The sequence below is a fragment of the Canis lupus genome, chromosome 17, assembly GCF_011100685.1.
Source record: "Canis lupus familiaris isolate Mischka breed German Shepherd chromosome 17, alternate assembly UU_Cfam_GSD_1.0, whole genome shotgun sequence".
In the NCBI taxonomy this organism is placed as follows: Eukaryota; Metazoa; Chordata; class Mammalia; order Carnivora; family Canidae; genus Canis; species Canis lupus.
This window is the reverse complement of record NC_049238.1, coordinates 20,292,744-20,309,361: the sequence shown is the minus strand read 5'-3', so window position 1 is coordinate 20,309,361 and position 16,618 is coordinate 20,292,744. Positions and strand designations below refer to the sequence as shown.

The 16,618-nt window shown below is 38.8% G+C and overlaps 1 protein-coding gene across 1 annotated transcript in view; it reads right to left on the bottom strand.

Moving 5' to 3' along the window:
* The window catches only part of RAB10 (RAB10, member RAS oncogene family), an 84,817-nt gene that overhangs the window by 22,586 nt on the left and 45,613 nt on the right, over positions 1 to 16,618 (bottom strand). Inside the window, 1 exon segment of the mRNA NM_001003277.3 lies at positions 6,649 to 6,709. Coding sequence (NP_001003277.2) covers positions 6,649 to 6,709 — 61 coding nt within the window.

Genomic DNA, 16,618 nt, shown 5'->3' with positions numbered 1-16,618 from the left:
TAACTTTAGATACTAAAAAATACTATGATAAAGATCAACTAGGACAAATGAGACAGTGCTTGACGGACTGGGCTGCTTTACCTCAAATCATGCAAGGCCTCCCTCAGAGGATAACACGGAATTAAGATCTGAATGAGAAAGAAGCAGGACAACCAGAAAAACAGTTGAAGTACAAAGTCCCTGAGATGGGAAATGCTTGGCATGCTCAAGGGAGACAAAAGCCACACTGGTTGGAGCAAAGCTGGTGAGAGATGAGATCACAAGGGGCAATAGCCACAACCTGACGTTTTCACATTTTATTTTTGATGAAATGGGAAGGTTCTGGAATGAAGTGGTACTTCAGAATGTTTGGTCTAGCCACGGTTGGGGGTGTGGGAGGTAGAGGTGCTTGAGGGAGGTCTATGGAGCATGTACAAAGGTTCCAAATTGGAAAAGAGCTTGTCATGTTCATGGAATTGAAAGATTCCACTGGGGGTAGAGACTATATATTGTATATACACAAGACACCCCAAAATGAGGTTGAGGCCACTCTGTTAACTGTGGTAAGGAATTTAAATATGGAATTTGGACTTTCATTTGAAATGCAATGGAACTCAAAATGGTCATAAATGGGGAAAGAATGACAACCATGACCTATACTTGATTTATACTAAGGCAAAAGGGGAAATAAGGACCTGTTAGGATACTAAGAGCCTACCTACTATAGTGGCTCAAAGTAGTAGTAATGGTGGCTTGGACTGGGGGTTAACATAGGAGATGGCAAACTGTATGTGGATTCTAGACATAATAAGATTGAGTCAACAGGGCTTACCAAAGAGGATGCTGGGATTAAGGGAATTAAAAAATCAAAGATGGACAGCCTGGGTTGGCTCAGAGGTTTAGCGCCACCTTTGGCCCAGGGCGTTACCCTGGAGGCCCAGGATCAAGTCCCACGTCAGGCTTCCTGTATGGGGCCTGCTTCTCCCTCTGCCTCTCTCTCTCTCTGTGTCTCTCATGAATAAGTAAATAAAATCTTAAAAAAAAATAAAAAAAAGAATCAAAGATGACTCCCCATGAATCTGGCACTTTATAGGTAAATGGTTAATTCTTTAACAATGTGACACTATTGATTTCTCGTTGACTGGGTTGATAATAAATTTGCTGATGGTACAATATATAGATGCTAACAGTAACAAACATTTTTGACCACTTTCCCTTAAAAACAAAACAAGAAAAGTAAACATAAAATAACTCACTAGGGCTTTTTTCCCGGGAGGACCCACAACTCTAAGGAAAGTGCAGATAGATACTGTGGTGGAAACTTCTAGAGATCTGGGATTAAAAAGCCACAGCTGGGGCAGCCCAGGTAGCTCAGCGGTTTGGCTCCACCTTCAGCCCAGGGCCTGATCTTGTAGACCTGGGATCAAGTCCCACATCGGGCTCCCTGCATGGAGCCTGCTTCTCCCTCTGCCTGTGTCTCTGCGTCTCTCTGGGTCTCTCATGAATAAATAAAATCTTTAAAAAAAAAAAAAAAAAAGCCACAGCTTCTCTATATCAGCCAAACAAGCTAATTTTAGGCCTACATACATGTGCCTTGGCCAGCCTGAGATCCATCTCCACCCTTATGCAACAGACTACAAGACCCCTGGAAAAAAGATAAATGAAGATAATTCAAGTAAAGAAAAATAACACAAATCTTTAGCACTGACTGAAGTTTCCCAAATCAATATTCAATCACAGAACAGAATTTTTCATGCTGAAACAAGAATCTGAATATATTCATTCAAACTAGAGACAGATAAAAAAAAATCACTGTGCTTTTTTAGTAGCAATTGGAAGCAAAGCATTTAATGTTGAGTGAGGATAGTGTTTTGAGTTATGAGTAATGGGTTTTCCAGCTAAAAGCCTTCTTCAATTGTGGTATATCCCAGATCTCTTGGAGATGCATGATTTCCTTCTCCTCTGATTGTTAGAATGAGAACTTTCAAAAGCAAATAAAGAAAATCAGCTACCACAATGCTAACCTCTTAACTATCACTTGCAAATTTTCACCACTCATTCCTGATCTTTATGGGAAAATGGATTTTCAAATTAAAAGCAGTTTTATATATGAAAACCTAGACTAAATGAAATTTTCCTTCTAAAGTGTTTTTACCCAAAAGTGGTTATATTAATAATGACTAAAAACCAAACAATTCTAAATTAGAAATGTTACCATTTCTGTTCTATACTTGAGATTTAGATGTACAGTAGAAATCATTTCTAGATTAATCTTGAAGGTCAAACTGAGGACTTACTGTTGCAAAATGACATCTTCTAGAAAGGTTCCTTTTTTTTTTTTTAAAAGATTTGTATTATTTATTCATGAGAGGCGCAGAGAGAGAGAGAGAGGCAGAGACACAGGCAGAGGGAGAAGCAGGCTCCATGCAGGGAGCCAGATGTGGGACTTGATCCAGTGTCTCCAGGATCACACCCTGGGCTGAAGGTGGCGCTAAACCACTGAGCCACACCCAGGCTTCCCGAAAAGGCTCCCTTTTTAAAAAACAAGTGTTAGGGATCCCTGGGTGGTGCAGCGGTTAAGCCCCTGCCCTTGGCCCAGGGTGCGATCCTGGAGACCCGGGATCGAATCCCACGTCGGGCTCCCGGTGCATGGAGCCTGCTTCCCTCTCTGCCTCTCTCTCTCTCTCTCTCTCTCTCTGTGACTATCATAAATAAATAAAAATTAAAAAAAAAAAAAAAACAAGTGTTAGTTGTTACTGTTTACTTCTAGAAGCTACAGAAACTAAAACAAGAGGGAGGAAAAAATACTTAAAGTCACAGGACAAGGAACAGAAGGGAAAGGTTGTAGGGGCACCTGGATGGCTCAGAGCATTAAGTGTTCGACTCTTGATTTTGGCTCGGGTCATGATCAGGGTTTTAAGATGGAGCTCCATGTCAGGCTCACACACTGGGTGTAGAGCCTGCTTAAGATTCTCTCTCTCCCTCTCCTTTTGCTCCTCATCCCCTCTGAAAGGAAGGGAAGGAAGGGAAGGAAGGGGAAAGGGGGAAGGGGAAAGGGGAAAGGTAAAGTTTGTGGAAGAATGCAGAAAGACAAACAGGACAAATTTAGCAGGGCAAAGGTTTTATGTAGTATATGAAGAAAAACATCTTAAAATAGTTTTTTGCACTTTTAAAAAAAGATTTTATTTATTTATTCATGAGAGACACAGAAAGAGAGGCAGAAACATAGGCAGAGGGAGAAGCAGGCTCCCTGCGGGGAGCCCGATGCGCGACTGGATCCCAGGAGCCTGGGATCATGACCTGAGCCAAAGGCAGATGCTCAACCACTGAGCCACCCAGGTGCCCCAGTTTTTCGCACTTTTGTTTCTGCTGTATACATGTACATATAATATACTGATTCACAAAGTCACAATGTAAAATATATCTTTTACCATCAAAAAAGCTTGGACATTATTGGTTTACAGTGTGCATAGAGGGACGCCTGGGTGGCTCAGTCAGTTAGTTAAGTGTCTGCTTTCAGCTCAGTTCATGATCTCAGAGTCCCGAGTCCCGGGTTAAGTCCCACATCGGGGTCCCTGTTTTATCCTTCTCCCCCTGCTCACTCATGTGCTCTCTCTCTGTCTCAAATAAATAATAAAATATTAAAAAAAAAAAAGTGTGCACAAAGAGGATGCAGTTGAGAGGAATGCCAATCAGTGTGACAGAGCTTAAGTGGGGCTTGGAACACAGACTACCCTGCAGGGCCAATGCTAATATATGGTATGAGATAATAAAGGGCAGGGGGGAGAGTTGGTTGAAATTCAAAATAAATAATTGACATCCATTCCCTTGAGATCAGCTTTAATTATAATGAAACAGAATTATGAGGCCCAGTTCATTTGCTTAGTTATTTCCCAGTTAAAGTAAGGAAAAATCAATAATCCTCAAGTGGACTGTACTTCAAAAGGAATCATTCAATTTAGAAAACACTTTAAAATGTCCACATTTTAGGGCACCTGGGTGGCTCAGTGGTTGAACATCTGTCTTTGGCTCAGGTCATGATCCCAAGATTAAGTCCCACATCAGGATCCCCACAGGAAGCCTGCTTCTCCCTCTGCCTATGTCTCTGCCTTTCTGTCTTTCATGAATAAATTTTTTAAAAATCTTTTAAAAAAAAACGGTTTAAAAAAATCCACATTTTATTTAAATTTGTATTAAATTTTAAATATGTTATAAAGTTCTTACCTCTAATTACATGGTCAGTTAATGACATTCTGGTTAAACATATCCTACTCTTCTAATTATTAGCTCCCTTTGGCACCTAGGTGGCTCAGCTGGTTACATGTGCAACTCTTGGTTTTGACTCAGGTCATAATCTCAAGGTTGTTGAGATTGAGCCCCACATCTGGCTCTGCACTGAGTAAGGAGTCTAAAATTCTCTCTCTCCGGGCACCTGGGTGGGTCAGTTGGTTAAGCGTCTGCCTTCAGTACAAGTCATGATCTCAGGGTCCTGGGACTGAGTTCCATATCTGGTTCCCTACTCAGCAGGGAGTCTGCTTCTCCTTCTCCCTCTGCCCCTCCACTCCATTCATGTTCTCTCTCACTTGTGCTCCCTCTCTCAAGTAAATAAATAAAATCTAAAAAAAAAAAAAAAAAAAAAATCTCTCACTCTGCCCTCCTCACCCCCTGCTTGCATGGGCTCTCTCCAAAATTTATGAATACTAATATTAGCTCTATTTCAAAGGGAATACCTAACTTTTTGAAACTGTCTTTGGATTCTGGACATTGTTCTTTCCTAATTCTCTTTTTAACTCTCCTTTGCTAACTTTCTCCTCTGCTCATATCCTAAAATAAAATGTTATTATTCTTAGGGTTATAGTCTCTTACTGGAAGATACCCTAATAATAATAGCTATGATTTATTAAACACTAATTATGTATCAGACACTGCTCTTAGTGCTTTACATGTACCACTCATTCTCACAACCATTCTATGACCAGTCCTTTTACAGTGAAACTCAACATGAATTCAAATTTAGTACAATTACTGACTGGTAATGAAGAAAGAAATGACAGAACTGGAAAGAGCAGCAATCAATGTCAAAATGCACTATTTGTAGGAAGCAGGATAGTAATTAATAGTGTTACTCTCAACTCTACAGTCTGAGCATGTAATGTATCCCTGTTCTGCATTTATATGCTGAAGATCTTGGTTATTTCAAAATGCATCCTTTTGGGCAGCCGGGGTGGCTCAGCGGTTTTGCACCGCCTTCAGCCCAGGGTGATCCTGGAGACCCAGGATGGAGTCTGGCGTCGGGCTCTCTGCATGGAGCCTGTTTCTCCCTCTGCCTGTATCTCTGCCTCTCTCTCTCTCTCTCTCTCTCATGAATAAATAAATATATTTTTAAAATGCATCCATTTCATTATCTGTAAAACAGGAGTAATCCAAGAGAAGGAAAATATATAGCAATTCAAAGATCTGGAGCAGCTTTATGGTGAATAACCAAATTATGATGTATCTTAGCAACGGAATACTATTCAGTAATAAAAAGTAATGAACTTTTCCACACACATAAAAAAATCACAGATAATCTTCAAAATAATTACACTACATGAAAGAAGCCAGACCATCTCTACCAGAAAAAAATACGAGAGAAAAAAAAAAAGACACTATATGATTGTATTTATATACAGTACTAGAAAATAGAAACTAATTTACAGTGACAAAAAGTAGAAGAATGGTTGCTTGGGGACCAGGAGTAGAAAGGAAGGAGAGATTACAAAGAGACTTCAAGTGACGGATATGTTCATTATCTTGATTGTGGTGATGGTTTCACAGGTATATACAACATATATATACATTTAACTCACCAAATTGTATACTTTAAATACGTACAGTTACTTTGTGTCAATTATACCTCAACAAAGCTGTTTAAAAAAAGGGAATAATGTATCCCATAGGGTCATTTTGACTATTAACATGTTAATACATATATAGAAAATATTTATCACAAAATACTGTTATTCTAATTTTAAAGTTTATGATTCATACTTGAATACAATTTTTAAAAATTTCATTTTACTTCTATAGGGTAAATCCGATACAGACTAATAAAAATAAAGCCTATAAAAAGTTATAAACACATTAAAGGAAACAAACATTTTAGTGTAAGACTCTCAAAGCAAGAAACTCTTTATATATTGAGTGTTTGTGAGCAAAGTATGGTGCTAAAGGCTCTACATAGATTATTTCATGTAATCCTTAGAACAACCCTTTGAGGTAAGTGGTATTATCTCTATTTTACGTATGAAGATGTAACAACCCCATGTGGTAGGTAACTTGTTCAAGTTCATAGAGTAAGTGGAAAAGATAAAACACTTAGCCAGATCTCACTGACTGAAAAAAAAAAAAAAAAATCCATGTCAATAATTATTTATTTACTGTTAAAGTAATCTCTCCACCCAAAATGGGGCTCCAACTCATGACTCCAAGACCAAAAGTCACATGCTCTACCAACTGAGCGATCAGGTGCTCCATGTCCATAATTTTTTTACTTCACTGAAAGGTGACCTGATTGCTGGCTTTAAAGGAAAGTCTCAGAATCTAATCAGGTGACAGAAGGATTTCACTGCCAAACCTTCAGGAACTTGGCAATCTACTACATAAAGCAGGTAAATCAGCATCACTTACCATATCTGTAGCTTGATCTTCTTTCCTTGTAATTCAACTGTTTTGATCTTAAAATCTATTCCTACAACACAGAGAAAAAAAAAGGTAAATTATATCTATGGCTCTGATCTTGGTTCTCCTAAAGTTAACTGGAGTAAAAATAAAAACACACTTTTTAAATCTGAGTCTGGCTCTTGATAGTCACTAAGTATGCAAAATCTGAGCAAATTACCCAATTTTAAACTTGAGTAATAGAAGATCCAACATGGCAAAAGAAACAGCTATATATGAAGATTGAGTTTTAGCAATTAGGAAATAAAAGGGTAAACTTGAAAACATCTCAATTTTTTTAAAGTAGGCTCCACAACCAATGTGGAGCTTGAACTCATGACTTCAAGATAAACAGTTGCATTTTCTACCAACTGAGCCAGCCAGGTGCTTCTAAAATATCTAATATTTTAATATTGGAAAGAATAAAAAAATAAAAGAATAAAAATGTTTCCTAGTAGGAAAAAAATAGTCTTTACTAGCTTGCAAAGCAAAAGATCAGGGATAAAGAGGGTCATTTCAAAATGATAAAAGTGTAAATTCATTAAGAAAGCATAGAAATACTAAATGTTGGGCAGTCTGGGGGGCTCAGCAGTTGAGCGCTGCCTTCAGTCCAGGGTGTGATCCTGGAGGTGAGGGATCCAGTCCCAGTCGGGCTCCCTGCATGGAGCCTGCTTCTCCCTTTGCCTGTGTCTCTGCCTCTCTCTCTCTCTCTCTCTCTCTCATGAATGAATAAATAAAATCTTTAAAAAAATGTCTATGCATCTAATAACACAGAGCTTCAAAATATATGAAGCAAAAGCACTGTAGATTACCCAGATCTGTCTGCTCCCTAACCAACCAAAGTCTTCAGCTTGGGTTGTTTGCATACTCAAATCAAAAGAAAAAAAGGGTCACGTTCCTGGCATTTATAAACCTCAGACTTTATCCACAGTCCTAATTTTTGCTTCTCTAGGAATTACTGAAAAAAAAATCACCCTACAGTAATCTGATTGTCAAGACCAATACTGAAGAAGACTAACAATTCCAATTAGGATGTAATTTATTAGTTAATCTAAATGACAAACCTGACAACCAATACTATTTCAAAAAGAACCTCCCTGAAGAGAGGTAAAATTAGGACATGGTCTGAAAACTCCAAACCTTCTGAGATAGAAACCAGGTCCAACTGGAAAATTAAGATTTTAGGTGGTTTTAAGCCACCTACCTCCAACCTAGACTCTGAGTTTCTCTCTCAATCAATGTTGTCTATCCTCAAGCTAATTAGCAATGGTTAAAGCAGTTCTTCATTCTTTCCTGCACAAAAACTCTCCTTGCCTACCTCTGGCCATTCATTCTTCAATATTCATTATTGGTTTCTCCTTAGCTCTCTGAAATTTTCTAAAAATTGGAGTGAACTTTTCTATTTTCACTCATTCCCTTGGTTATTTTCCCTAACCGCATGGCTTTAAATTCCACATACACACTAATAACTCTCCAATTTATATCATAGCCCAGACCTCTCTCTTGAACTCCAAACTTGAGATAACCATTTAGTGTCTATCTGTAAATCCCATCTTTCACAAAGACTAAAGCAAAAGTCCTTAAAACGGTTCACAAGGCCCTACACATTCTGCCCACCTCCCCCATTTTTTTTTTCTTTAGATTTTATTTATTTATTCATGAGAGACACAGAGAGAGAGAGAGAGGCAGAGACACAGGCAGAGGGAGAAGCAGGCTCCATGCAGGGAGCCCGATGTGGAACTTGATCCCGGGTCTCTAGGATCAGGCCCTGGACCGAAGGTGGCGCTAAACCGCTGAGCCACCAGGGCTGCCCCACCTCCTCCATTTTCAACACTGTCCTCATACTTTTCTGTATCTTTCTCTGACCTAGCTAACTGTATTGTATCAGCCTCCTTATTATTCCACACAGGGGTCAGGAAGATTCCCAAGACAAGGCCTTTACATATAACTGTTGTCCCAACTTGAAATACCTCTTCTCCATCCATTATGGCTCCTTCCCCTCGCTATCCTTTCCTATGTGTAATGTTTCCCCATGTCCCTGACCCCCATGTCCATTGTCTGTCAATCCCTACCCTTCTTCCTTACTTTTTATCTTTAACATCCCTCAAATATACTGTACATATTTTACTGTTCTTGTTATTTACTGTCTGTCTCCCTATACCAAAATATAAGATCAAAGGGTAGGAATTTTAGCTGTTGAATTCAGTTAAATTTCCAGCATCCAGAGCTATGCCTGACATAAAAGCAGACAATCAAAAAGTATTTGAATAAACAGATAAATGATGTTGTCTAGAGAAATTGAAATGGTACCTGAGAAAAGATATATAGATATTTTACCCTAAGGGTGAAATTCACCACTTGACAAGCTCCACACTTGTCCCCTTAGAATCCAATTATATTTTTAGAGCCTCAGGCCAAAATATGAACAACAAAAGTTCTGATGAGATACCAAAAACTAAACAAACCAAAAAAGAGAAACTGAAGGAGACAGGGGCAATGCAGAGAAAAAGATAACTCCTTTTATCTTCTCGGAGCAAGATGGGGGAAAAAAGAGAAACAGAGGAAACAAAATGAACCTGAACCATGAAACTCTTAGAAATTAAAAGTGGGGGGGGACAATATATTCGACAGAATGGCTGTAAGAGAAAATTGAGATCTCCCAAAAAATATAATAAAATGACAAAGAATTGAATTTGTGATATATGACAGGTTAGAAGATCAAACTGAGAAATCTAGACAATCTAACAGAAGTTCAAGAAAGAACAGAGAAAAAGACATATAAATAGTAACAATTTAAAAATTTCAAGAAATCTGCACAGCAAGGGAAGCAATCAATAAAACTAAAAAGTAACCTACGGAAAAGGAGAAGATACTTGCAAATGATGTCTGATAAAAGGTTAGTATCCAGGGATCCCTGGGTGGCGCAGCGGTTTGGCGCCTGCCTTTGGCCCGGGGCGCGATCCTGGAGACCCGGGATCGAGTCCCACGTCGGGCTCCCTGCATGGAGCCTGCTTCTCCCTCTGCCTGTGTCTCTGCCTCTCTGTCTCTCTCTGTGTGACTATCATGAATAAATAAATAAAATCTTTAAAAAAAAAAACTCAACACCCAAAAAACTAATAATCCAATTAAAAAATTAACAGAGAACATGAAGACATAAAGATGGCTAACAGACACATGAAAAGATGCTCAACATCACCTATCATTGGGGGAATACAAACCCAAACTACAATGAGATTATCACCTTGCACCTGTCAGAATGGCTAAAATCTATACCACAAGAAACAACAGGAGTTAGCTAGGATGTGGAGAAAGGAGAATTCTCTTGCACTGCAGGTGGGAATGCAAACTGGGGCAGCCACTCTGGAAAACAGTATGGAGGTTCCTCTAAAAGTTAAAATAGAACTACCCTACGATCTAACAATTGCACTACTAGGTATCTACCCACAAAATACAAAAATACTAATTCAAAGGGATACCTGCACTCTGATGTACATAGCAGCATTATCTACAACAGCTAAATTATGGAAACAGCCCAAGTGCCCAGTGTTTTATGAAAGTATAAAGATAAAGACGGGAGCCTAGATGGCTCAGTCAATAAGCACTTGCCTTCAGTTCAGGTTGTGATCCCAGAGTCCTGGGATCCGGCCCCCGCTGAGCTCTCTGCTCAGGGAGGAGCCTGCTTTTCCCACTCCCTCTGGCCTTCACCTCACTCTCATGCATGCTTTCTCCCCTATAAATAAATAAATCTTAAAAAAAAAAAAAGATGATAAAGATACTCACACACCAAAATATTTCTCAGCCAAAAAAAAGAATGAAATCTTACAACCACATGGATAGAGCTAGAGAGTATAAAGTCAGTCAAAGAAAGACAAATATATCATTTCAGTCACATGGAATTTAAGAAGCACAACAAACAAGCAAAGGGGAAAAAAGGGAGGCACAGGCAGAAATGGACTCTTAACTACAGAGAACAAGCTGATGGTTTCCAGTGGGGGGGGGAATGGGGTTAAATAGGTGATGAGGATTAAAGGAGTGCACTTGTCATGAGTACTTGGTGTTGTACAGAAGTTTTGAATCACAACATTGTACACCTGAAATTAATATTATACTGTATGTTAACCAGAATTTAAATTAAAACCTTAAAATATTGGGGATTTACCCCAAAGATACAGATGCAATGAAACGCCGGGACACCTGCACCCCGATGTTTCTAGCAGCAATGGCCACGATAGCCAAACTGTGGAAGGAGCCTCGGTGTCCAACGAAAGATGAATGGATAAAGAAGATGTGGTTTATGTATACAATGGAATATTACTCAGCTATTAGAAATGACAAATACCCACCATTTGCTTCAACGTGGATGGAACTGGAGGGTATTATGCTGAGTGAAGTAAGTCAGTCGGAGAAGGACAAACATTATATGTTCTCATTCATTTGGGGAATATAAATAATAGTGAAAGGGAATATAAGGGAAGGGAGAAGAAATGTGTGGGAAATATCAGAAAGGGAGACAGAACGTAAAGACTGCTAACTCTGGGAAACGAACTAGGGGTGGTAGAAGGGGAGGAGGGCGGGGGGTGGGAGTGAATGGGTGACGGGCACTGGGTGTTATTCTGTATGTTAGTAAATTGAACACCAATAAAAAAAAAATAAAATAAAAAAAAATAAAATAAAATAAAAATAAAATGAAGCCTGAGGATATGAAATGGAAAAAAGCTAAGGCATGTACCTCTCAGAATGGAACTTATGAACTGAGAGACTGATTTCTCATAAATGTCTGATGCAAAGAAGACCAAGACCTATCTCCTGACCAATGAACAACTGCCAACAATCTTTTCCCATCCTCAAGTCATTGAACTCACTGCTTGGACTCTGGCTGGATGTCTCCCTCTTTACACTCCTTGCCTTTAAAAACAACCTGTCCCAGACCCTCAACAGACTCACCTGTAACTTCCAACATCACACATTTATGCAACTGCAGTTCCTCTGCTATTCCCAAATAAAATCAATTTCTGGTCATTTGAAAAAAAAAAAAAAAATAAAATAAAAAAAAAATAAAACCTTAAAATATGGTGCAAGAAAACCTAACAGAATCAAAGGAATCTATTTTAGATTGACTCACCAAATGCCTAGCATAGTGAATAAAATAAGTTCTATAAGAAGTAATATCACCATGAAATTTCAAGACATCATGAATAAGTATTATAAAAGTTTGCAGAAACAAATTAGGCCATTATTAACACTCAAAAGTGACAACTCTGAACTTGTACTTTTCAACAGCAACACTAGAATACAATAAGATAATGTCTTTTTTTTTTAATTTTTATTTATTTATGATAGTCACAGAGAGAGAGAGAGAGAGAGGCAGAGACACAGGCAGAGGGAGAAGCAGGCTCCATGCACCGGGAGCCCAACGTGGCATTCGATCCCGGGTCTCCAGGATCGCGCCCTGGGCCAAAGGCAGGCGCCAAACCGCTGCACCACCCAGGGATCCCAAGATAATGTCTTTAAAAAATATTTTCAACCTGGTGTACCTGGCTGGCTTAGCAGGTAGACAGCATGCAACTTCATCTCAGGGGCATGCCCCATGTTAAGTATAGCACTTACTTTAAAAAAAAAAAAAAAAAAAAGGTATATTCAAAACCCATATTCAGCCCAGTAAAATAAATGCATTTCCAGACATGAAAGATCTCAATTAGTTAGCTCCCGTACACCTTTTCTAAGACAACTACCAGGAAATCGCTTTGCAAAAAACAAGAAGAAAAGAAATTCATCAAGAAGTGAGGTAAATGGCAGCTCAAACTCACCTAGAGAGCAACCAGTTCAGAAGTGAATGAGGGCAGAAAAGGACAGAACAAAATGAGAAGAAAGTTCCAAGGGATATGCCTACAAAGAGAGGCAGGGGGAGAAATGGTGTTAAATGTAGTTTGTATGAAAAACAGGAATTCAGAGGGTTTGGTAATTCTGCTGCAGAGTTTGGGATAATGTATGGATAACCGTTTTTAAATCTAAGTGAATGTAACAATGAAGAAACTGTAAATCATAGTAAAAACAGAAAGTCATCCAAGAAAGGAAATGTGATTATAGTACACTACTTGGTTTAACAGCTATTAAAAACATGTGTTATAACTATTTGAGAAGATGAAGAGAAAGACCAGGAGTGTCTGGTGGTATAAGTATAATCAATTCTCATTTCCCATAACAACAAGAGAGAATTTCTGAAGTTAAGTTTTCGGGGTTTAAGTTAAAAAGCCATGACTAAGGAATATGGTGTTGAAAAACAGAGTAAAATGGCAAAAAGTGTTTGGAAAAAGAAACACACAGGTAGGCATATGGCAAAGACGCTGTCCTCAAAGGCCTTGAAATACTATGTGACTTCTGAAATTCTGGTCTATTTCACTAACAGAAATAAAAACTTGGGTTAACAGGGGAGGAGGTATGTTTACAAATATGTTCTCTCCACTACTTAAACACTGCAATTTGATCATCATATTTTAGAATGGTCCTAAGCCACCCCTATAGTCTCAATCCCTCCAGTATTCCTCTTGTAGTCACCTTCAAACAACTCTTGTAGCTGTGTACTTGTTTCCAAGTAAATACTTTTGTCATTCCAGCACGCACTTTATACATTCCCAAAAATAAACACACTAAGTATGGGAAAACTTTTACTAAAGATAGAGTAGAAAAGCTTTTAATAAAATTTAGGAATTAGAGCAAAATCAATAGCTTAACTGCCAAAAGAAGCTAGGAAAATCTATACCCTTTAAGATTCTGCCAGGAGATATAATCAGATTCTCTAGCAACACTATCATTTCCTAAATTACTACACACTACAGCAATCATAGGGCTTGATCCAACCAGTGATTCTTTTAGGTTTTGCTTACATAAAAACACTTTAAAGGAAATCTCTATTTTTTACAGATTCCTGGGACTCAGCTCAAATGAGTATTTCAATTTACTGCAATCTAACTTTTACCAATTTTCAGTGCTCAGGAAAGTAAGAAACAATACTAGCCAAAGTATTTGCCTTAATGATGTTGCAGAGGCACCATCCAGTGGCAAGAGGAGTAACTGCAACTTCTAGCTACTATTATAAATAAGTTTTCCAAAGCTTAATTAGATTTTTAAAAATATTTTATTTATTTATTTATTCATGAGAGACACAGAGAGAGAAGCAGACATAGGCAGAGGGAGAGGCAGCCTCCCTGCAGGAAGCCTGATGTGGAACTTGATCCCAGGACCCCAGGATCACAATCTGAGCCAAAGGCAGATCTGAGTCACCTAGGTGCCCCTTAATTAGGTTCTGATGACACACCAGTATGTAGTATTTAATGCAGACAGAAATATAATAAACTCCAGACAACCAAAGTTTAACAACTCAAAGGTAAATGATCAGTATCTGTGGTTTTTAACAAATGAAAATAAAGTATTTTCACATCAGGAAAGGAAATAAAAATTCTATACCCACAATCCTTTGAATATAGCTTGATCTGGAATTTAAGAAACATGATTCTAACCCTAGCTCTAGCTCTGTCATAATAGCACAAATTTTGAGAAGACCATTTTCCAATACGACCTTAGTTTATCTAGATGCAGATGTGAAAATGCAGAAGGCAAAAGTTTCCCCCTTCATATAATAGTTAACAGCTTACCAAACACTTTGAGTAAGCTACAATGTGCCTTGCAGTGTTTTAAGGCCTTTGAGTAGATTAATGCATTAAATCTTCAGAACAGAGACGCCTGGGTGACTCAGCGGTTGAGCATCTGCCTTTGGCTTGGAGCGTGATCCCGGAGTCCCGGGATCGAGTCCCACATCGGGCTCCCTGCATGGAGCCTGCTTCTCCCTCTGCCTATGTCTCTGCCCCTCTCTCTCTCTCTCTCTCTGACTCTCATGACTAAATGAATAAAATCTTAAAAAAAAAAAAATCTTCAGAACAATCCTAACCTATACTTTTATTTCCATTCTACAAATGAAAAATGAAATAAAAACCAGTAACAAGAGAGAGAGAGAAAAAAAGGCAGTGACTGGATAATTACAAAGTGTTCTAAGCATTTCACATATACCATCTCATTCAATACCCAAAAATACTCTCTGTAAAAGTGCTAATAATATGCCTATTTACAGAAGAGGAAACTATTTTTTTTAATTTATATTTTAGTTAACATACAGTCCAATATTGGTTTCAGGAGAATTCAGGGATTCATCACTTACATACAATACCTAGTGATCATCCCAAGTGCTCTCTTTAATACCCATCTCCCATCCCCCACCTACCTCCCTCTATCAACCCTCAGTTTGTTCTTTTTTCATTAAGAGTCTCTTATGGGAAAAAAAAAGTCTCTTATGGTTTCCCTCTTTTCCCTTTCCTCCTTTCCCATATGTTCATCTTTTTTCCGACTGAAATCCCACATTAGTGAGATCATATGGTATTTGTCTTTCTCTGATTTATTTCACTTAGCATAATACATTCTAGCTCCATCCATGTCATTGCAAATGGCAAGGTTTTGTTCTTTTTGATGGCTCAGTAATATTCCATCATCTGTGTGTGTTTTTGTGTACACACACATCTCATCTTCTTTATCCATGTATCAAAGGACACTTGGGCCCTCTACATAGTTTGGCTATGAATAACGCTGCTATAAACACTGGGGTTGGGACACCTGTGTGGCTCAGTGATTGAGCATCTGCCTTTGGGTCAGGGCATGATCCCAGAGTCCCGGGGTCAAGTCCTGAACCCAGCTCCTTGCGTGAAGTTTGCTTCTCCTCCCTCTGCCTAGGTCTCTGCCTCTCTCTCATGAATAAATAAAACCTTTTTTTTTTTAATAATAAATTTATTTTTTATTGGTGTTCAATTGGCCAACATACAGAACAACACCCAGTGCTCATCCGGTCAAGTGCCCCCCTCGGTGTCGCCACCCAGTTACCCCCACCCCCCGCCCTCCTCCCCTTCCACCACCCCTAGTTCGTTTCCCAGTTAGGAGTCTTCCATGTTCTGTCTCCCTTTCTGATATTTCCTACCCATTTCTTCTCCCTTCCCCTCTATTCCCTTTCACTATTATTTATATTCCCCAAATGAATGAGACCATATAATGTTTGTCCTCCGATTGACTTATTCCACTCAGCATAAATAAAATCTTAAAAAAAAAAAAAAAAACACTGGGGTGCAGTTACTCCTTCAAATCTGTATTTCTGTACCCTTTGAGTAAATACCTAGTAATGCAATTGCTAGATCGTAATGTAGTTCTATTTTTAACGTTTTGAGGAACCCCTATACAGCTCTCCAGAGTGGCTGCACCAGTTTGCATTCCTATCAACAGTGCAAGAGGGTTCCCCTTTCCAGAAAAGGAAACTTTAATTTACCCTAGGTCAGAGAATTAACAGGTGGCAGAACCAGAAATCAACTCCATCTGTTTTTTCAGAACATACAAGCTCTTAACCTACATTAAGCTCCATAACTCTATTTTTTAAACTTATTTTTATTTTTGAGAGCACACAGGTATGTGTGGGGGGATGGGAGGTAGGAATCTTAATTAAGCAGGCTCCACATCCAGTGAGGAGCCCAATGTGAGGCTCAATCTCAGGACCCAGAGATCATGACCTGGGCCAAAATCAAGAGTTAAGACACTTAACTGACTTAGCCAGCCAGGTTCCTCAAAAATTCCATTTTTTTATTTACTTATTTTCCATTGAGGTAAATTCACATAAGATGCATCATTTTTAAATAAATGATTTGGGGCACCTGAGTGGCTCAGTTGGTTAAGTGTCAGCCTTCAACTCACGTCATGATCTCAGGGTCCTGGGACTGACCCCTGCATTGGGCTCCCTGCGCAGCATGATGCCTGCTTCTCTCTCTCCCTCTGCAGCTCCCCTTGCTTGTGCTGTCAAATAAATAAAATCTTTAAAAAATAATATAAAATGAACAATTCAGTACGTTCACAA